Source organism: Hydra vulgaris, chromosome 09 (assembly GCF_038396675.1).
Source record: "Hydra vulgaris chromosome 09, alternate assembly HydraT2T_AEP".
Lineage (NCBI taxonomy): Eukaryota > Metazoa > Cnidaria > Hydrozoa > Anthoathecata > Hydridae > Hydra > Hydra vulgaris.
In genome coordinates this window covers 53,530,001-53,552,916 of record NC_088928.1, presented here as the reverse complement: position 1 = coordinate 53,552,916, position 22,916 = coordinate 53,530,001, and the positions used below count along the sequence as shown (strand labels likewise).

The following is a 22,916-nucleotide window of genomic DNA, read 5'->3' as shown; positions in this document are numbered from 1 at the left end:
ACTAAGATATCGCTAATAAATATCGATACAAAATAACTTTAGAGCATTGTGAGCCCCCAGGCTTACGCGTTTACGAAACAATTTAGTATATACAACAAGAGGTTAGAGTATATTTCATCATTATTTTTCAGAAAATTATTTTCAAATCGATTTAAATCAAATATAAAAAATCTCCCTTATAAAAACAACGTTCAGTATAAAAACTTCTCACTCGGAAAACGTGGCGCCAGAATTTTATCCGCATAACAACAAATATATTAAAAAGTTTATATGGTAAGTGATAACAAGTTTTTAAAAAAACACCTTCAACTAGGAAAACTTGTTATTTTATCTTTAACAACTGTAAAGTTATTTTTAATATTTTTATTTCTACATTTTTAACAAATCTAAAAATAAAAAAAATCTCTGCGGGGATCAAATCGCGTATACTCTTAAGAGCATACGCGCTTTGATCCACGCAGAGATTTTTTTTGTTTTTAGATTTGTTAATCTGTTAATCAAAAATAAGATCTTATTTAATGCTACCTAGAGTAAATGCTAAAATATTGAATAATGACGTCTTTCCAGTTTTGAAATTTTCATGTTTTTTACCTTACACCTTATTTAAAGTTTACACACCATTAGTTAGTGTAGAATCCTCTAAAAATAATTATTATTTTAAAAAATTTCAAATAAAAATGTTGTTTTTTATCTTCGCAAAAACTCTTTAGAACAATTTTTCTTCTTTCCTGAGGATTTTTGTTACCCAATGAGTTATAAAATTTAAACATTCAACTTCAATTCCGTTGTTTGTTCATAAAACTAAAAGAGCAAATGGTGCTCTTTTTTATAAGGCTTAACCTTATTTTTGAAAAAAATTTAAGCTTTAAAATCAACCACAAAAGGCTTCCGTTTTTTTTTCTGTCATTGTCGTAAGCAAAATAAGTCATGTGTATTTTATGCTAAGATTGATTTTACTCAATCATAAGAATTCCACTTCATGATAATCTAATCTATGCTACAAAAATATTATGGGTTTTTTAAGTTTCATTTTATTTTTTTATGCAACCTTTTACATAAAATTCACAAAAACATATTTAGAAAAATGTTCATTTTCTAACTCTGATTCTAATATTAAATTAACCCCAGAATGGTTTACATGGGGCCAGCTGTATTCATATTGCACCCACTTAAAGGTAGGTTTAGTATTCTTAGAAATAACTTTTAGTTATAAAAAATAAAACTTTATGTTGTATTTTTTTTTACTCGGTACGCATTTATGTTTAAAAAAGTTGTAATTTAATATGTTAAAAATATTACAAAAGATTTTTTATAGTTTATAAACTTATTTAGTAATCAATAGAAATATATGTTTTATGTAGCAAAAATTTAAAAGTAATTTTGTGCTCAAAATTAAATATTGTAATTAAAACTCAAAATGACGAAAATCATCTACCACGTCGCCTAGGAGATGTTGGCGAGACAGTTTAATATATAAACATTGACTTGATCTTGACAATACTCTTTTTAGTCAATGGTTGAGAGATTACCATTGTGTAGTGAATTTTAACTAAAATATAAATAATATTAAAATAATAATATTAGATATATGATAAACGACAATCAGTGAGTTAATAGATATCTGGATATATTTTTTCCCATACGATGAAAATTATATATCAATATACTCAATTATAATTTCTAACTTAAAAATAAAGTCTAAGTACTAATAAGAGTGTTCAAATACTTCTCTCAAAAGTACTTGCTCTATTTTACAAATATGAAATGAATTCGTGCGACTATTTATTTTAGGTTGAATACAATCAACAACCAAGTGCATCTTTAGTTGACAAAGGTTGTATTACATTATCTTGCAAAGAGGTATTAAAAAAGTTTTCTTTAAAAATGATTTGACATAAATGTATATATATATATATACAATTATTAACATCAATAAGTGTAAAAAATGAATTACAATTTCTTTACATTCATAAAACAAAAACGTACTAGTTTTTGCAATCGTTACCATAGTTACATTTTTATAAGAATAAGTAATTTTACTTATTAAAAAAAAAGTTATAATTCATTTTTATGCGGGATAATGTCAATTAATAATGACGAAACACACTGTAAGAACCCAGTGGGCATAAGACGTAAAAAAGACGTCATTTAAACTAAAATGTTAGACTTTTATAAACTAGTTTGTTATTATTTTATTTTGCTTTCTAAACATTATTACTATAATGAAATAGATCGCTATCGCTTTAAGAACGCACAATAAATAAGAAAATAGTTAAAGTTGCTTTGCATCTCCTTAAAAAAACTCCTTGTTTTAAAATATTCCACCAGGAACCCGTTAAGAAATGGATTTTTGAAAACTGGCAGAGAATATTGTTGATCCAGGTAGTTTATAAACGTGTAGCGTTTTTCAACATTTAATATGTTGATAATAAAGACAAAGTGCAAACCATATACCATACTTTAATTACACTCTTTGTAGAATCTCACCAAGAGTCTTTTTTTTTTTTTACAAAATTAAACTTCATAAAAAGTCTTTAATTTGCATCAACAATTTTTATTTTGAAGTTTTATAGTTATACAAAGTTTAAAACTTGCCCAATATTATCTCCTGAAATAGCTAAAAATTGATTGTAACTTTTTTGCCACTTTTTTTCCGATGAAATTTAGTGAAGATATGTTTAATTTTTATGATGCTATGTTATAGCTTTTGTGATGTTGAGTCAACAATGAGTTTTTTAAAAGTCTCTAATCTTGTTCAAAAGTTATGACCGTGTAACTGTTTTTTACATGATCATAACCTTTAAACGTTAAAAGATTATAAAATAAAACTTAAAACCTAGCGATGAATTTATGCCTTGTATAATATACTAAAAGATATAGGGAAGAAGGAGGCAGTTTAGGACAATGCGGAAATAAAAATAAATAAATAAAAACTATCCAAGATAAATAAATTACTTGATTGGAAATGATTAAAAATTATAAATTAAGCAAAGTTTAAAAATGGTGTGCGACTATAAAAAGTAATGTGAAATATATATAAACAAAGAAAAATTAAAAATTGCATCAAGTTATGTTTTCAATGAAACAAGCTACTGGGTTCTCTAAAAGTACATTAACTTACAAAATAAAAATGAAATAATAAAAAATAATAAAAAATTATAAAGTGATAACTATTCCACCATATATTCTATTTCCGAATTTATTAACATTCATACCATTAAAACTTGGTTGAATGTTATGAACTTTATTCTTTCAATTGGGTTAAAAGAAAACTTTTATTTATGTTTATCTCAATTTCTTTTTACATTCACACTCTTTACTTTTATATTTTTTAAAATTAAAAATTTTTGCATATATGAGATTGATAAGGGATTAAATAGTAATTCTACTTTAGTTTGTTTGGATATTATATACAACAAAATTATTTAATGGGTCGAAAATATTTAAAAATGAAATCGAAAAACATAAGATTACTTTTTTGTTTACAGAGAAACTTTTCTCACTTTTACATTTGCAAAATCAATTACAACATCTTGCAAATTTATACTTTTTAACAGTGTTCTTTCAATTGTTAATAAACAAAGAGCATTTAAACGATCAATTAACATTGAAGAACGGAAATCATTTTTAACTATTGCCATTTTTGAAAATGCTCTTTCTGCTCTACAATTGTTTATGGAAAGGGTAAGATATGCGATGTCAACATTGGGAATAACTGATTCTAACTTATTCCTACGAATTGCTTGTAAACATCCAAGTGCTGATATATTCTTCTCGTTTGCCACGAACTTGGAAAACTGGATAATTTCATCAGGGAATTGCGTGAGTCTGAAAGATAAATAGTACATAAGGATTTGGCAGCAGCAACAATGACAGGAACGGTCATGATCTGAAAATAGTTAGAAGATCAAACTTTTTCTCTGCAGACTTGTAAGCTTTTCTTTCAAGCACATTTTCAACTTGTTTATGATTAGGAAAAAAAATTATTTTAAATTCGTCACTGTCACTAAAAATCACTTCATTCTCGTTATTTTAACTAAACCCTAATTTGCGCGTCTTCTTTCTTGAATTTTCATGCTTGTACTGATTAGGAATAATGCTTGAGAACCTTCTAGCACCTTCTTGAATGTCGAGAAAATTTTCACGAACTGATGTCACATATTTTAAAAGAGATTTAAGCAATCAAACACCAAGAGCCAAATCTGCAGTTTTATCCTGAAGTTTCATACTTATAGCATAAAATCGTAACATTATTCTGTGATTTTTGAGATAGCTAACTTCCAGACAAGGAGCAAACTCTAAACATTTATATGTTTATACTTATGTCAAATAAGGATACTTTGCAAAAAATTGCGATGATTAGAGCTTGGGAACAAAAAAGCCCCAAAAAATTAGCCCTACCTGCCCCAAACGTGAGAGCAACAAGTTGATGAAATATTTTTTGTATTATTTTCAACTAGACTTATATTCATCGATAAATTTTAAATTTCATTGTAAAATATTTTAATCCTTTTCAAAAAGGTTCTTAATACGCCCCCCCCCCTCATTTTCCCTGTATTCCGATTGCCCTTACTTTTGAGGTAGTGGTGATAATCTTTTGAGATATTTTTGTTTCCAGACTCCAATTATTGCACTTTTGTATAAAATATTCTGATTTTATATAAATATGAGCATACTTCAGTATGGAGTTTGCACAATGCCTGAATGTGTCAAATCTAAAACATCACAAATCTCTCCCAAGACACTGGTTTAACGTATATTTCATAGAATGTTTGACGTATATTTAGAATGTTTGGAAGAATTTCATATACTTTACTTGCTTTAATACAAATTGTACTCAAAATAAAGTTAATATATTTCCAATTAATTAAGGATAATGCAAGATTATTTCTGAGCACCTCCGAAAAACTGGTTCAATCTTGAAGAGATTATTTCTTTATGCAAACAAATGGCCAACAAAAACGGGTTTCAAAGTATGGGTGCGGGTCACCAGGACTAAAAAGGGTATTTAAAAAATCTTTAAATTATATTTGCAATAGATGTTTAACTTAACAAAATTCTTTCTTCTATCAAATCAATTTTTAGCATTCTTGAGAAATTGTTCCAGAAGATAAACATTGTTTAAAAGATGTCTACATCTGTTTACATAGAAACTTTTACCGCGCTTGCAAATGCATGGAAAAAGTTTTTTCAAGTGCAAATTTCGGTTCCTGTTCTATATCTGATAAAAAAAAAGCAAATTTCAATCAACTTAAGATCCATTTTTGAAAAAAAACTTGCTTAAATTGAAGCAGTAATGATTTTACATAATTTGATGCTCTTGATTTTACACTTAACACTTTTTATATCACAACTCGTTCTTGCCAAAGTAGCATTTCATTCTCTCTTCTCAAACTCGTGTGTTATTGGCAGTATTAACAGCTAATTTGTTACAAAACAGTACATACAAAACATTTGTATGTGTTATTATTTGACCTATTGGTCGCCAATAGTGCTAAAATTTTAACTTAACCAGAATTAAAATTTTTGTGTTGCTACTAGAGGTCTTCCTAATGGAAAGAACCATTCTTACTTGACTTGTTCTAAGTATATCAAAATAAGCATTTTCACAAATAAGGCAAATATCGAAAGCGTTTGGTAGATTATTTTTATTTTTTATCGAAGATCATAGTTTTCAATAAATTGTTTAAATTTTAATTGAAAACTATGATTTTTTCAATTCTTTAAGTACTAAATCTTGCTAAAATAACTGAACCTTTTAAAAGCACAACATATTAACTTAGAATTTACTTTAGAAAAATTGATATAGATTTTAGAGATTTAGATTTTCTTCATTTATCAATTAAAGTTTATTTGACTTGTCAGTGTGTAATAGAGTTTCATTGTGATAATTAAAATTATTTTGACGGGCCAGAGTGTAATAGAGACTCATTGTGATAATAGACTTTGGTTTCTTATTTTTTAGTTTTTTGTTTTTAAAAAAACTCCTAAAATTAAAAATTTTCTTTTCTTTTAAACTTTAATTGTGAAAAAGTTAAAACAATACTTTGAGGAACAATTTTTTGAACCTATTGGAAATTCCTAACCAATTGGTAATTCCACGCTTTGATGATGAACATTTAATAAAACGGAGAAATTAATATATTATTATTGAGCATTTTTTTCATCTTTTTTTAATCTAATTTTATATTTATGACATATTAAATACTCCAGAAGATTATATTTATGACAAATTAAATACTCCAGAAGATTATGAAATATAATCTCTATAATAACTTTGTACCTTTTATAAAAAAACTAATTAATCATTATTCTCTGAAAAAAAATGTATATCATTTGAAAACTCTTTGTGGTAGTCAAGTAAAAAGAAGAAAATGTCTATTAGGTTATCCATAATACATTAAAGATTTATGATAAATGATGAACTAAATATATAATAATTGAAATAACAATCACGCTCTAGTAAAATGCGACCACATATTCTGGACTAAAAATGAGAATATCATGATATCATCATTTTGTCATGTATGACCAACTATTACTGTTGTAAATCATTTTGTTATGCATGACAAGTTAGTACAGACATTATCAGTCATGCATGGCCAGCTCGTACAGTAAACAAAATTTTCTAATTAAGTGCACAGGAGTTTCTGAAATAACAAATACTTAAGTTAAGCAAACTTGTGAGCAGTCAAACTTGGTAACTCTAAAACATTATAACCTTTATATATTATAAAACAGAAATAGTAGTATTATTTAAAAAAAAGCCTCATTTTTCAAGGATTGTAACTACTCATTTTCTAGTTCTAAATAGTTAGAAGAGATCAGTACTAAAATAATCTTTTTTTTTTTGTTTTTTTTTGGATAAACTGCAGTTACTTCAAGAGCGTCATAGTAAATTCAAAATTAAAAATATATTTTTATATAATGTTCATCTAACTGTAAAATTCATGATAACATTGTGAACATTAATATTTTTGATCGACCTATAACTTTTTTGATGTTTATTTCAGCACTTAAAGGCGTTGGTTGTAATGAAATAACCACTGGTTATTTCAAAATTATTGTATTGGATAAATCAATTCTAAACTATTAAAAAAAAAAAAATACAATCAAATTAATTTCCTAATTTACAATACCACAAATCTATTACAATCAATGTCAGTTTTATTTTCTGCGAAATCATTACCTCCGTGAAAAGTTTCATAAGATCTTTTGATATCACTCAAAACTAACTTGCGACTCGAATTTGTTTGTATTTGTTGCGTTTTGTTCAGTTTTTTGATCCTTTTTTGTTTTCTGAATTTTTTAATAATTTTTTTTGCTTTCTTCTATTTTTTGCTTATTAGCTTTGTGTTTATTTTGATCAACTCGGAAAGATTCTCTCACTGGTGAATCTGTTAAAATGCTGGAAGCAAGTTTCTTCCTGCCTCAGTTGATTGCTGTTTTCATTACTCAAGCTTTAGGTAATTTTTCTTTTCAAGATTTCTATATAATAATTGCTATCTTGTGTACCAAAATAATATTTTCATGTTGACATAAGTACTGTTCATGTTTGCTTTTAAACTGATCATTTCTTCAGCAGATATTTTGGCTTTTGAAATATTTGATTTGCTCAGAATATTTTCTTTTTCATTTTCATTAAAAGGTTTCAAAAGAGTAGCAGTTTGCTTGATTGTAGAACTGATGCTTTCTCCACATGTTTTACTCATATTATGTTTTAGATGTAATTGTCGTCTGCGAATTGTGCGTAAACATACATCTGAACTTTCTTTGTGTTGATGTGAAGCATAAGGGCTAAAATGTTGTGTAATTTATTTAAAATATTTAAAAAATCATACTTTTTATCTCATAGATAGTCTTACCCTTGGTCCACCTGTCAGAAATTCAATTACATTGGATTTTGTTTGAGACATTTTTTGTTTTATTACATGCAGAGCGGCATCTTCAATATTTCTTGGTATAACACTTGTTGAATCCAATGCAAATATATCTGAAAAGTTTATTTGTGAAGTTGATGACAATGATATTGATAATGTTTGTTGAACTTGGTATCAGAGTTGTCTAACAAGTTTTTTGATATTTCTTTCATTCTGACAGTTGTTTGACTTTAAACAATCTACCACAACCTTGCTTGCATACTTCTTGCAAATTTTCTATCATTTCAATGACATTTGTTGATGAAATTAACCCATCACTTGGAATTGAAAAGAAACATTTAGGGCATTTTGTTTTTGATATTAGTTTGCCAATGATAAGTGGTAATAGACATGGTGCACAGAATGAATGAAGACAGTTTTTTATAATAATTAGTTGATGCATAATTTCGTTGCAAATAGTACACACACAAAGATGCACATGAGGGTTGAAAGTGAAGTTAATATCTTGCAGGTTAAGATTAAATTTTGTTTGAGGTAAAACTTTAGATTGTATGTTATTTATTTTGTGTCTAGTCCAAATATTTTCACTATAACTAATACTTAAAGGTCTTCCACTTATCTTTTTCTTTTTTTTTCTTCCTTTATTGGCTTTAAAGCAAACACATTCAGTTACATTGCAATTTTCAGGCCAAGATCTTAATTTTAGTTCAGTGTTTGAACCTTTTTCAATATTTCTTAATATTGAAAAGCATCTATAACACATTTTTTGAGGATGCTTATTTGGGTGGTCCTTATCGTTTCGGATAAAAAAACAAAATTCTATTTTAACAATATGTTTTGTTAAAAGAACACTATCATTATCTAGACTTTCTCCACATATTCTGCATAATGTTTTTAGTTTTGTTTCATGTGACTTATTTTTACGTGTTTTTTTATTGCTAAAATTTAAGATTTGATGTACAAAATTTTTAAATTTAAAAAGTAACTGGACTCTGATTTTTTTTTTATTATAAAGTTAAACCATCTTTTTTTTAAATATATATAGCTTTAAAGCATAAAAATTCTAATAAATGCTTAATTTTTATGTTTTGGTAGTAAGGATGACCATAAAATATTTTTCGACTTTCCTGCGTATTTTATCACATAAAAATTAATAAATTAAGTATTTCAAGTAGAATATGTTTTCCTTGGTCACACATTTTATCAGTTTATAAGTTTATATCTGATATATACATCTTCAGAGCAATGATATGACCTTTTTTATTAGGTTACGGTAAAAGACCGTTACAAAAAAAAAAAAAATCAAAATTACGATGTTGTTGTTGCTTTTAAAGTAACGCATGCGCATAATATGTCCTCAAATGCTTAAAAAATCTCATTGTATTTGTTACTATGATACTCGAAGGTCAAACATTGACATACAAACCAAGCAAATAACACTCCAGCTGCATTTACTATAAACTTGCAACTTAGTTTTAATAGTGTAAAGCGCGAGGAATCAGAGAAATATAACCGATCTGTTGATTGTAAGAAACAAATTTAATCACAAAAACTTCATTACCCCTGTATGCTAGTTTGCTTGAGCATGCAACTACAAGAAGATGATCACTTATTGATAAACTATTTTATTTTGGTTTGTCATATGTTTGTATGATCATACACTGACAAACTGAACTAGGTGATAATGGGTGTGACTAATGTAACAGTAATCAATTTTCAAAACTGTGAAAGCAGTTGTTTGCTCATTCACAATTTGTTTGTTGGAGTTCAGTGTAGATAATCCAGCTCATTCAATTAAAGGTGATGGTGGTGCTATTATTTTAACACAAGTCAAATGCCCATTATGTTGTTACTACATTTATGCTGGAAGTATGTACCCAGCAAATTCTATAGCGGAATTTCAGTGGACTTATATAGATATTTTGAGCAATCCACTGTACTATGATACTTATATAGATATTTTGAGCAATCCACTGTACTATGGGTTCAAGTAGCCCCTGTTGTGGGGCTACTTGTACCCATAGTGAACCATATATAACCCATAGTAAAAGCCCTGTAGTTTTGTGCAGCCATGACCTTTTTGAGGTTTCTGGCAAATCTCTCGGATAGCTGATGATGTCTTCTAATAAAGGCTTTTACCCATTCGACACCTGGGAGATTTTCATTGAAACAATGAACATCACTCCCTAATCAATCTAGATAGGATTTCACAATAATTCAAAGATCAAATGAGGTCAGTGGATAGCCAAAAGTTAAAACTTTATTCAAGTGATCACAAAATGACTGTTCGTCTTCAGGTGTGAAGACAACTGGATGCCCTGCATGTTTCTTTGTTATAGAATGGTGTCGTCTTCGAAGAGCTCTCTTAATGCTGGAACTGCTGATTCTAAACTGTTCTTTAGCGAATTGTTGACTCATAGCTCCACGTTCAATATTAATACAGGCTTGCTCTAAGTTTTGATCTTATATATCATTATTTCTTATATATCGAACCATTCTGGTAGAACCAGTTATGATAGCACAAAGTATATGCATAGGTGTATAACAATAGCTTTAAGCAACCATTAACATTATTTAGGTATACATTTTATAACCTAACAAATATTAAAAACATGGTTCAAATAACATATATCAACTCCTTTTAAATATATTATTACACTTTGGGGTTTAATGTTAATGGAAAGCAAATTTAATCATTTTCAAACATAGGCTGCCACATTGACATTTGGGTTCAAGTAGCCCCAATTTTGAACTTCAAACATTAATACAATTTTTTTTGTCAAAATAATACAAATAAAAGACAATTATAATTGCTACATTTTGTAACAACTGATACTTCTTTTAAGAAATGTTGTCAAATAATTTTTATCTTTTTGGTTATGTCTGGACAGACAAAAGCTTCACACTAAATTTTTACCATTATTGTAGTTTCCTTTAAAAAAATATTTTTTTGATCACTTCTTGCAAAAAAATTTCACCTTTTTTTTCAAGTTACTTGATTTGAGTAAGTGTATAATTAACTTATTTACATTCATACCAAATAATTCTATAAAAAGTAAACAAATAAATAAATATTTTATTTTTTTGGGTTCAAGTAGCCCTGCATAACGGTATGTATAAAAGAATGTAACTTAATTTTTATAGGCTTTCAGAACAAGACTTTATAATATTTAATCAGTAATGATATAGTTAAGATATTTTAGATGAATAAATAATATCATCAAAAGAGTTCCGGCATTTAACTACACTTTCCACTTTTATTTTATTATACAACAAAATTAGGCAAAATAAATGGTAATAGTTAAAAAAATTATTTTTATCTAGTGTATGACAGTGTGCAAATCTGCAATCCCTTTTAATCGAACAAGTTGTCTTTTGAATTGTAACGTAAGCATTAAATATCTTTATATTTTTAAATATATAAAAAATTTTATGGTTTTCAAAATACTTAATCAGTTGTATTTTTAACTTAATCTAGAACTCTGCTTCTTGCAAATTTGGCTGTTTTTTTTATAGTTATATTACTGGCAATACTACAGGTATATTTCAAAAAATATTTTTCTATATTTACAGTATTATTAATATATATATATATATATATATATATATATATATATATATATATATATATATATATATATATATATATATACATGTATATATATATACATATATTTTTTTTATATATATGCATATACATTTATATATATATATATATATATATACATTTATTTATATATGTATATACATTTATACATATATATATAAATATATATATATATATATATATATATATATATAAATATGTATATATATATATATATATACATTATATATACATATATTTTTTTTATATATATGCATATACATATATATATATATATATATAAATATGTATATATATATATATATATATATATATATATATATATATACATGTATATATATATACATATATTTTTTTTATATATATGCATATGCATATATATATATATATATATATATATATATATATATATATATATATATATATATATATATATATATATATATATATATAGTTAGTTAGTATTTATTGCTGTAACTGGATTGGCCAGTGAGAATGCTTTTAAGCACACTGTGACAGCCGCTTTAATCGATTGTTGTTCGTCCAACAGTCGAATCCTGCTTTAAAGGAGTTTACAGACGATGATTTTACTAGTTCCAAGGGCAATGAGTTCCATAAGTTTGCCGATCCATTGTAAAAGAAATTATGCCTTTGCAGATTTTTTGTTGTTTCCCTGTAATACTTGAAACAGTGACCTCTAATATGATTTTGAACAGTTTGTATGTTATGTTCTGTTTTATTAATGTTGTTCATTATTTTAAATAGTTGGTTCATATCACCTCTTTCTCTTCGTTTAGTTAGAGTTGTCAATTTGAAAACTTTTTATCGGTCTTCATATCTGAAAAACCTAATTGATTTAATCAGTTTGGTGGCTCGACGCTGAACTTGTTCAATTACTTTACAGTCACCTTTTTGGTACGGGGACCATACGGGTACTGAGAACTCTAGAAATGGGCGAATAAAGGTTACGTATAGTGATTTAAGTAAATGACAGTCCAATCTTGCAAACAATTTTTTAATTCGACCTAACATTCTATTTGCATTATTTGTTACAGAAATAACTTGATCTTTCCACTTGAGATTTTTAGAAAGTATTACACCTAGATCTTTACGCTGTTTGATTCTGGTAGTTTTATGCCATTAATATATAGAGGATTCTTTTTGTTGTTTACTCCATAGTGCATTACTACACATTTATCAACATTATACTTTAAAAGCCAGTCTTCTGTCCATTTAAATGATGTATTTAAATCCCTCTGTAGACTTGAGGTACACTCATCAGAAATTACGTTGGACAAAATCTTAGTATCATCAGCAAACAATTTGCATTTATTCATTAATTTACTTGGCAGATCGTTAATGTATATAATAAACATTAGGGCTCCAATAACAGAGCCTTGTGGCACGCCACTAAAAATTTCAACCCACTCAGAAACAACTTCACCTAGAACTATTCTTTGTCTTTTATTATTTAGAAAAGCTTCCATCCATTTTAGAACTAAGCCATTAATACCATATGCATTTAATTTAGCAAAGAGTCTCTTGTGAGGAACACTATCGAAAGCTTTAGCAAAGTCTAGCATTACTACATCAACAGGTATACCATCACTGTTTCACGAAGAAATAAAGTCAAGAGTCTCTAACAAATTTGTGGTTTTGTAAAAGACTTTCCTTTTACAAAACCATGTTGTTGGATTGTTAGTAAATTGTTTTCGTCGAGATATTTTTCAATTCTTTTTCTTATAATAGATTCTAATATTTTGCAAGGAATAGAAGTTAGTGAAATAGGGCAATAATTGCTGGCCACTGTTTTGTCACATTTTTTATATATAGGTGTTACATTTGCTGACTTGAACTGGATTGGCAGTTGACTGGTTTTAAGTGATTCTCTAAATATAAGAGTTAGTGGTAAAGTAAACGATGTAGCACAATTCTTGAGGACTATTGAACTAAGTTTATCAGCTCCAGGTGATTTATTGTCTTTTAGTGATTTAAGTTTAGATAAAACTAACTCAAAGCTAATATCATCAGGTTCAATATCCTTAAATTTAATTACATTATTTAATTCGAGATAAAAAGGTGGAAGATCTCCTTTTTCTTCAATAGTAAAGACATCCTGAAAATGCTTATTTAGGCAGTTAACAATTTTATTTGGTTCATGGGATAAATCGCCATCAGGCATTCTCATGGCCTTTATTGAGTCTTTTATTGAATTTGTACTGTTTAAATACTTATATAACAGTTTAGGATTAAGTTTAGAGGTTAACACTAGATTCTTTTCAAATAAAAGTCGAGCATTGTATATTTCTGTTTTAACTAATTTGCATAACTGTTTATATTCTTATATATCTATATATATATATTTATATATATATATATATATATATATATATATATATATATATATATATATATTATGTTAGTGTATTCTACAAATAGTGTGCTTAATGTTCTTAAATATACTATATATATATATATATATATATATATATATATATATATATATATATATATATATATATATATATATATATATATATATATATATATATATATTGTTAGTGTATTCTACAAATAGTGCCTAATGTTCTTAAAGAACAGAACAATAATAAATTAGTAAAAATACTACTAATTTTATCTTTAACAGGTTGTTTCTTCTTCTGTATGTTCATTAGGGAGCTTGCTGATGATAATTAGATAATTTTTTTTAATAATTTATATATATTTATATATATGTGTGCATGTGTGTGTATGTGTGTGTGTGTGTGTGTGTGTGTGTGTGTGTGTGTGTGTGTGTGCGCGCGCATGTGTGTGTATGTGTGTTGATATAAATATATGTATTTATATATATGTATATGTATACATTAATTTATGCATATATATATATATATATATGTATACATACACATATATATATATATATTTGTATATATATGTGTATATATATTTATATATATAAATATTTATATGTATATTTATTTATGTAATTATATATAATATATATATATTTATAAATATATACTTCATATATGTACAAGTATAAATATAAATATATATATATTTTTATGTATGATAATAATAATTGCAATAATAATAATAAAGATAAAAATAATAAAAATAATAATAATGATAATAATAATTAGAGATTTTGCATGTGTGTGTATGTGTGTTGATGTATATATATATAAATATATGTATTTATATATATGTATATGTATACATTAATTTATGCATATATATATATATGTATACATACACATATATATATATATTTGTATATATATGTGTATATATATTTATATATATAAATATTTATATGTATATATTTATATATATATTTATTTATGTAATTATATATAATATATATATATTTATAAATATATACTTCATATATGTACAAGTATAAATATATATATATATATATATATTTTTATGTATGATAATAATAATTGCAATAATAATAATAAAGATAAAAATAATAAAAATAATAATAATGATAATAATAATTAGAGATTAAAGTGCCATCATTTACAACAATTGCAATAGTGATGAAGTAATTCAGAAGCACTGAGAAAATTTACTATAAGTTTTTGAAAGCATCTACAAAAAGTTGAGTTAAAGTTGGTTGGTGTGTTTAATTGGTTATGTGCGTTTATAGACAAGCCATTCCATATTCGAGGTGTATTTATGAAAAAAATTTTAATCATAGGGAAGTTTTTGATAGGCAATAAGAAAGTTGGCAAGTGTCTGGTGATCTTTTGTTTTGTTTTGAAATTCTGGTTTCTAGAAGTTCGAATAGATATGCCTTTGTTTGTTCTACCATTTTATAAACTCAAGTTTGTTCTACGACAACAATTAGTCATTTTTCCAAGTTCTGACTTTTTCTTTTTTTTTTACATTTTGTTGGTTGTGTATATGAATTTTATTGAGCAATTTTTGAACTTATGCTTAGGATAAATTTATAATCAAGTAAAGTTACAGTAAAAATTACTGCTGATAACAACATAGCAACCACTGATTTTGAGAAACTAAGTTTGAGCTAAGGTTGTTTCATTATAAGTTTTTATGATCATTTTTCTTTTCCTTTTCTACTTTTTTATTTAGAAAATTTTCAAATTGATAAGCAGAACAAGCCAAATATCAATTCAGCATCTAAAGTGTTTCAAAACAATAGTCAACCATTGAATACAACTTTTTGGTGGCCAATTATTTTTTCTGAAAGTTCTTCGATAGAGAGTGTCTATTTGATTACTATAACTGTAAAAAGCCCTCAAAATACCAACACTGGTGTGCTAGGTTTAGTAAGTTGAATATTTATTAAAAAAAAATTAAAGGAATGTCTCTATTCATATTTTCTTTATTTAAAGAAATAAATAAAGAAACTTTTTTTTTTAAAAGTTTGAATTCATTTAAATTTATCAAAAATAATTATTTATGTAGATAGAATAACAAAAGTATTAGTAAACAAAATTTTTTTTTTATTTTTCTTCAAGTTATTTTAATTCTTATTTTTATTTTATTTTTTGTTATAAAATTAATTTGCTAAAATTTTGCTATATATTTTACTCCTACACATTTTGATAACATTCTTTATTTATATTTTAAAATTTTCATCTTAAATCTGTAATTTGTATTTTAAAATTACTGTTCAAAATACTCAATTCATACACTCTAATGTTTTGATGTAGCAAATAATTCTAATATTTAGACAGTATCTGAATTAGGGTCAGCATTTGGTCATGCTGACCTAATTGCTGATAATGTCTGAGTTTAGCAATTTTTTTACTGTGGTAAAGGGTAAAAATGAAGGGGCCTAACTCTATTTAGGCATTTTAGATGTCTGTTACAAAAAAAAAAAAAATTAAAATGTTAATAGTTTAAACAAAGATTGAAACAACAAAAATACTTAAAAATACTTGCAATATTGATGTATATATAGTACATAATCCCATAAAGTCAATAAGTTCTGCTTTTTTTCTAGAAAGTAAGTAAAAATTAATACTAAATTTAACTCTTCTTCCATTAAACCTAAATGCAAAGTTGCTCTTGGTGTTGAGTATACTATTCTACACGCTTAAATCTATTTCATGTAGGTTTAAGTTCAGAATTAAGTTCCCACACTGGTCAGCAAACTGACTGTAAACTATTTAGAAAACTTGGATGATAGGAATCTTGGGAAGATAAGAATAAGTTTTTATTATAGCAAATTCTAACTTGTACTCAGTTGCAAGAGTTCGAAAAAAACAAAAATATTTTACTAATTTCCAGTCTTTCTTACACTCAACTATAGGTGTAAGTTGAGAAAACTTAGATGTAAAGGTGCATAAAAAAACTCTATTCTATCTACTCAAGATAGTTTGCTGAACAGTATGAATATAGAATAGATTTAATTGTGACATTGTAGTTAGTTTTATTGGAAGATGAATTTAATTTAGCATTAATTTTTACATACTGCTTTAAAACAGGAAGAAGAGTTATTGGATTATGTGCCAAATATACATTAATATTAAAACTGTTTTTAAATTTTTTTGTTTTAAATTTTGTTTAAATTATTTAAAATTTAATTTTTTTTTTGTAATGGGCATTTAAAATGTCTAAATAGGCTTAGACCCTTTCAATTTTACCCTCTGCCCCTTTGTAACTCTTTACTTTTTTTTCCCAAGTATATAAAGCTGTTTTTTATTTTTACAGAACAAAAACTCTTGAAAAAATATTTTTTGTAACACGCATCTAAAATGCTTAAATGGGTTAAGAAAAAGATTCTGTTTAAAGATTCCCTTGCTGATTCCCTTCTTTTTTACCCTTTTCCCCCTTTATCACTCAAGCACTTTATTTAGATTTAAAAAACACTCTTTTCTATTTTATTATATTAAGACAAATACTCTTGAATAATAAAGGTTTCCTTGGATTAACTTAACATTGAATCTGATAATCTGTTGGGACCACAGTGTTTGCTATATTTTATTATTTTATTTTAAGATTTTATTTAAATTCTAAATATAATAGCTAAAATATAAACAACAAAACAAACATTTTATTTAAATTCTGAACAAATTTATTAAAAAAGGTTAAAAATGGTATTATTTAATTTTCTAAATAAATTAGTTAAAGTAAAATATCAGCTGAATGAACATTTTATTTAAGTTCTAAATAATATAATTATAACAAAAAATGGCAAAAGAAATCTTTTATTCAAAATGAGGTTTGATAGAAAAGTTGCTGAACTTTTTTTCTGTTAGTTAAACATTCTCACATTTGTTAAACATTCTCATGTTTATTAAATTGTTGAACTCTGATTCAAAATATTGCACTGACCTAATGCAGACCTAAAAGGGCTTTAGGTTGGAAATTTTTTGCTGAACGTATTTTTCCTTATTCTGAAACTATTAACGTGCGGTACCAAAAATTTGGTAGCAGGTCCACCTGTTACTATGAGTATCTTTTAATATATTTTAAACACTAAAACTTGTTTTGACATAATATTTGTCTATTAAAAATTTTTTGACCCTGTTCACAGTATTGATTTGACCAAGTCCAGAAAGCCTTAAAGTTATACAATAATTTTTTAATGTTAGCCAAATATTTTTGCTGCATTAATACTTTCTGCAACGGTCTATAAAAGATTGCAATATTCCTTTAAAACGGTTATTTGTGTCAGATTGACTGTCAGAGATGATTATTGATTGATTCATGCAGTGAGCAGCTCAGATTAAGGATTAGCTGCTATTTGAGATGCTGAGATCTAAGATTCAGGAGTAACCACACTACAAACACACACAAACCTAGTCCTCTCAGTTATGCTTCATTTAGTTTAAGATCTGGATTCCTGATGCTGCATACAACTTTAGACATTCAGCAGGTATTTAAACAGGAGGTGCATTTCTTGAGTTGACATGCCTAATAGTTGTTTTTCAGGTAGTTAATTAACTTTTTCAATTATCATTAAATATTATAGTGTTCTTGGAGCAAACAAAACATTGTTTTAAGATGTCTTTTCTTTTTAATAAAAAAAAGTAGCAATCCTACAGTTTAGTGGCATAAAATAATTAGTGTAAAAATGCATATCAAAAAAAAAAAAATCAATAATAATAACTTATAATTTATTTAATCATAACAAATATTTAAAATAATACTTATAATAAAAGTTTTATGATATTTTTAGTCTCTACAAAAAAGAGAGTGAAAGAATTTTTCTAGATAACTTGAAAACTATATTTACAAATTTTAACAAAAGTTTATATTGGACCCTTAAAAATTGTCATTAAAAAACCATTTAAACATATTAAGAAAAAATATTGATTAAAGTTAATAATGATAAATAAAATGATTATTATAAATCTTGTGACAGAACAGCAGTTTTGATAATCTCTTATCAGGGTATATGCTTTCAGCTAAAACTTTGCAATTTCTGTTATGATAGCTTCAAAGATTTTTGATCTAATTTTTTGTTTGTTTTTTAAACATCTTCTCTTCCAACAAGTCTGCAAGCAACCACTAATTAAAGTTGGAAATTACTGGAAGAGAAAAGATAAAGATTGTAGAGCAAGATAACGATTAACAGACAACTTAAAGGATTGCAAATTATATGAATCAAAAAAGCAAGATGAAGGAAGCAAAGTCCAAATAACTGATGTTTGAAGAAAAAAACTAGACAAATGCGAGTTTTTGGAGCACTTAGGAACAGTCACAGATAAAGGATGAGACTTAATTGAATGACTAGTAACACGATAATGAATTTTAGTAGATGGCACAAGCAACACTAGCTCTTTAGCAATGCCCATTATAATATTTGTAGAAAAGAGAAAGAGAAGCGACATTACGGCAGTGTAATAATGGTTGGAGGTTGGCTACAATGAGCAGATCCAACTATGTTTAGAATGCGTTTTTGCACCTTGTCTAAAAGAGAAAGGGCATCATTAGAAGATCTGCCCCAGATATGGTAACAGTATTCCATACAAGGCCGGATTTGAAATTTATAGAGATAGAGGATAGAATCTGGAGTAAGAAAGTGTCAAGCTTGATAAAGAGATGCAACCTTAGCAGATGCTTATTTTGCAACAGATTTGATATATGGTTTCTAAAAAGAATGAAGGGTAGATGACTCATCGAGTACATTACAGTTCATAAATATAAGAATAAATGGTAGTATCATCGAACAATGCCACCTTAGATGTTAGAATATTTGGAAGATTGTTAATGTAAATTAAAAAGAGTATAGGGCAGAGGAATAAACCTTAAGGAACCCCTAAAGTTACAGAATAAGAAGAAGAGTGCTGTCCATCAAGGACAACTTTTATGCTATGATTGGAAAGAAAGGATTCAATAATCTTAAAAATGTTACCAGATACACCATAAGAAAAAAGCTTATGGAGAAGACCAGCATGCCAAACTTTATTAAAAGCTTTAGAAATGTCAAGAGCAATGGCCTTAACCTCTCTGCCTTTATCTAATGCATGATAAAACCTATCGGTTATTACTGTTAGCAAATCAGCTGTAGAATGAGAAGAACGAAATCCGTATTGATGATCAGAAAGTAAGTTATTAGATTCAAGATGAAAGATTAAGTGCTTTTTAATTGAAGGTTCAAAAACCTTACTTATGATAGGAAAAAGACTAATGGGACAGTAGTTAAATGAATCAGATCGCTCTCCAGAATTTTTAAAGATAGGGATAACAGATGCCACTTTCCAGCAGGCTGGAAAACAAGACTCTGATAGGCACTTATTACATAGTTTAGAAAGTATAGACGAGAGCCCTGGAGAACAATTTTGCAAGACTATAACAAGTATGTTGTCAAGGCCACAAGCCTGTCAGGGCCACAAGCTGTCTAAGCAGGAAATCGCTCTAGGTACAAAAGCTGGAGTGATACAAATGTCAAGCAATGGATCAATCTGTTTGACGGCTATACCAGGTAGAATGCAACTAGTGGAATCCAGAGATGATATTGATGAAAATTTCTTAGCAAACAATTCAGCTTTGTCTCTAGGTGAGGTGACAAAGTCTAAACCACATAAGAGAGGTGGAATTACAGATTTGCCTTTATTATTGATACTATTAAAGATTCTCCAGAAGTCACAGGAGCCTAATTTTTGTGATGAAATATGAGATTTCATGACCTTAGAAGTTACTTCGAAGACCACGAATATTAGTGAATAATAGGTTTAGAGAACTTAGTGATAGTACATGGATAGTACTCAGTACGCTGTTTAATAGCCCAAGCAATTGCCTCATTATTATCAATAAACCCTAAGCCATAACCAAGGGATCCAAATGTGGCCTTGACAACACGCACCAAAAGTACAAACAGGGATATCATCTATGCACAACATGGCATTAACATGGTTAATACTTTGATATTTTTCAGCTGTTTATGGAATCAGCCTCTTTAAGAGCTACCACAGAGTTCAGGAAACCTGACTAACAGCCAGCCTCATAACCATAAGACTGAGTTTTAGAGCTGTATCCTCATTAGGAGGTAGTAAAATGAGTTGCCTAGTCATAAAATCAGAGACACAAGCAAAACCCATGCATTGAGTCAAAAAGATCCAACATTCAACATCTTAAACTAGAAACAATGTGATAAAAATACATTTGCACCAGCCTAATAGATGAAGAAGGGGTGCAAGTTAACAGATAAAATTTGCTTACCCCTTAGTTCATTTTAAGATGATACGTTATGAATTTAAGAAACACACGAAGTAATAACAACAGGCTCTCTATTGATTTCATTGATAAAGCAGTAAAAGTTTTGTTATAAAGTTATTAAAGTTAATCTGTTGCAAAATTAATAAGACCTTTTTCAAAGAAGTATTTAGGCTACAGGAACTTTTCAGTTTTGAACCCAGATTACTTATGTAAAATTGTGGTCTTGTAATCTAAAACTCGAGGTCTTCAGCATGAAAAAAAGTTTCTAAAGCTTTAAATCCTCTGTTTTTTTTTGCCTAATGTAGTCATTAAGTCTTTTAACTTTCTAATTTATCAAATTTATTTGATATAAGGCATTGTGACTGCAATGGTATTTTCCAATTCTTTTGAAAATAAGCCAGCATTAAATTAACTCTATTGCAATCTCCTTGTTTTTCTGGCAGGTACATTTCTTGACTTTCTTTCTGTCTTTTCTTTTTTTTACAGCAAAATTATTAATTAAAATAGAATCTAGAATTTCTCTATCTGTAATAACACTTGTTTTATTTATACAAACCTCAAAATCTATGTTTAAGTAATTGTGTACTGGGAATTAATTTTAACCTGGTTTTTTTAAGAGACATGATGGGGTTTGAACTTCATACCTTCTTGCTTATGAAGCAAGCGATTTTAAGCAGCACCACTACTACATATGCAGTAGTTTATATCATTTAAGTAATATGTTATAGTCAGTGTGACTATAATTATAAGTTTTGATTTAAAAAGATGTTTTGATTTTATAGTACAGCTTTACTGGAGTTTCAGAGTTGTTATAAAAATATTATAATCTTACCGAGTACTTTTCAAAACTTGTAAAAATTAAACTGTTGCTTACTATTTTCTATCATCTTTTGTTAATATTTGTTAAATAAATCAAATAAGATTTTTCTTTCTGAATTTTTTCATATTTTAGGTTACCGAAAACATTTTTAATGTGGAGGAGCATTATGTTTGTTCCAATATGGGGGGATTTATATATGCATATGATAGTGGAATTGAGTTTCAACTGAATATTTATCCAATCAATTACAATGGATTTGATGATACATTCTCACTATCTTCAAAATTTGCAAGTAAGATATTTTTATAAGATAGTTTTATTGTTTAGTGAGTATATTTTTGTAATACATTTGAGGTTAAACTTTATTTTATTTGAATTATTCAACATTACTACTGGCAACAAACTTTTGAATTGTTCTGGTTAGGGAATTAGGGAAGCATATATCAATTTTATCCAAAAATATTTTGGCTAAATTTGTTCAACAGAAAGTGAATACAGTGGATTAAACCAGATGTTTCACATTCAAGGTCCTGCCTGGAATTCAAGATCTTGAGTATGAAAATATAAGATATTAGATATCTTTACATGGTTTTAGATTAAAAAATAAACATTAGATAATTATTGTTTTAAACTCAGAGGTAAGAGAATAACAAAAGTCAGAAAAACAAGTTTTGAAAAATTTCAAAAAAAAAAAAGTATTTAGAATTTATATGTTTCTTTATTTATTTATGTATCTTTAGATTATTTAATCAATCATAATGATAAATGATTAACTTGCTATTTTATATATATATATATCTATATATATATATATATATATATATATATATATATTATATATATATATATATATATATATATATATATATATATATATATATATATATATATATATATTCAAAAAACTGCCATTTGGTAAATTTGAAATTTATCTTATCTCTAAATCTGAAAGGATTGAGTGCGT

The 22,916-nt window shown here is 26.9% G+C and overlaps 1 protein-coding gene across 4 annotated transcripts in view; it reads left to right on the top strand.

Moving 5' to 3' along the window:
• The first annotated feature begins 36 nt into the window (after positions 1–36).
• Positions 37–22,916, top strand: part of LOC136084864 (uncharacterized) — an 83,531-nt gene continuing 60,651 nt past the window's right edge. For 2 of the 4 annotated variants that reach the window (XM_065806051.1, XM_065806052.1), the window contains exons 1-6: positions 928–1,175; positions 1,792–1,860; positions 11,205–11,267; positions 11,359–11,419; positions 15,592–15,788; positions 22,085–22,244. In XM_065806051.1, the coding sequence (XP_065662123.1) occupies positions 1,011–1,175; positions 1,792–1,860; positions 11,205–11,267; positions 11,359–11,419; positions 15,592–15,788; positions 22,085–22,244 (715 nt within the window). In that variant the 5' untranslated portion in view covers positions 928–1,010. Of the gene's footprint in view, positions 102–927; positions 1,176–1,516; positions 1,606–1,791; positions 1,861–11,204; positions 11,268–11,358; positions 11,420–15,591; positions 15,789–22,084; positions 22,245–22,916 lie in introns of those variants that run through there. The other 2 variants (XM_065806054.1, XM_065806053.1) reach the window with 2 other exon arrangements.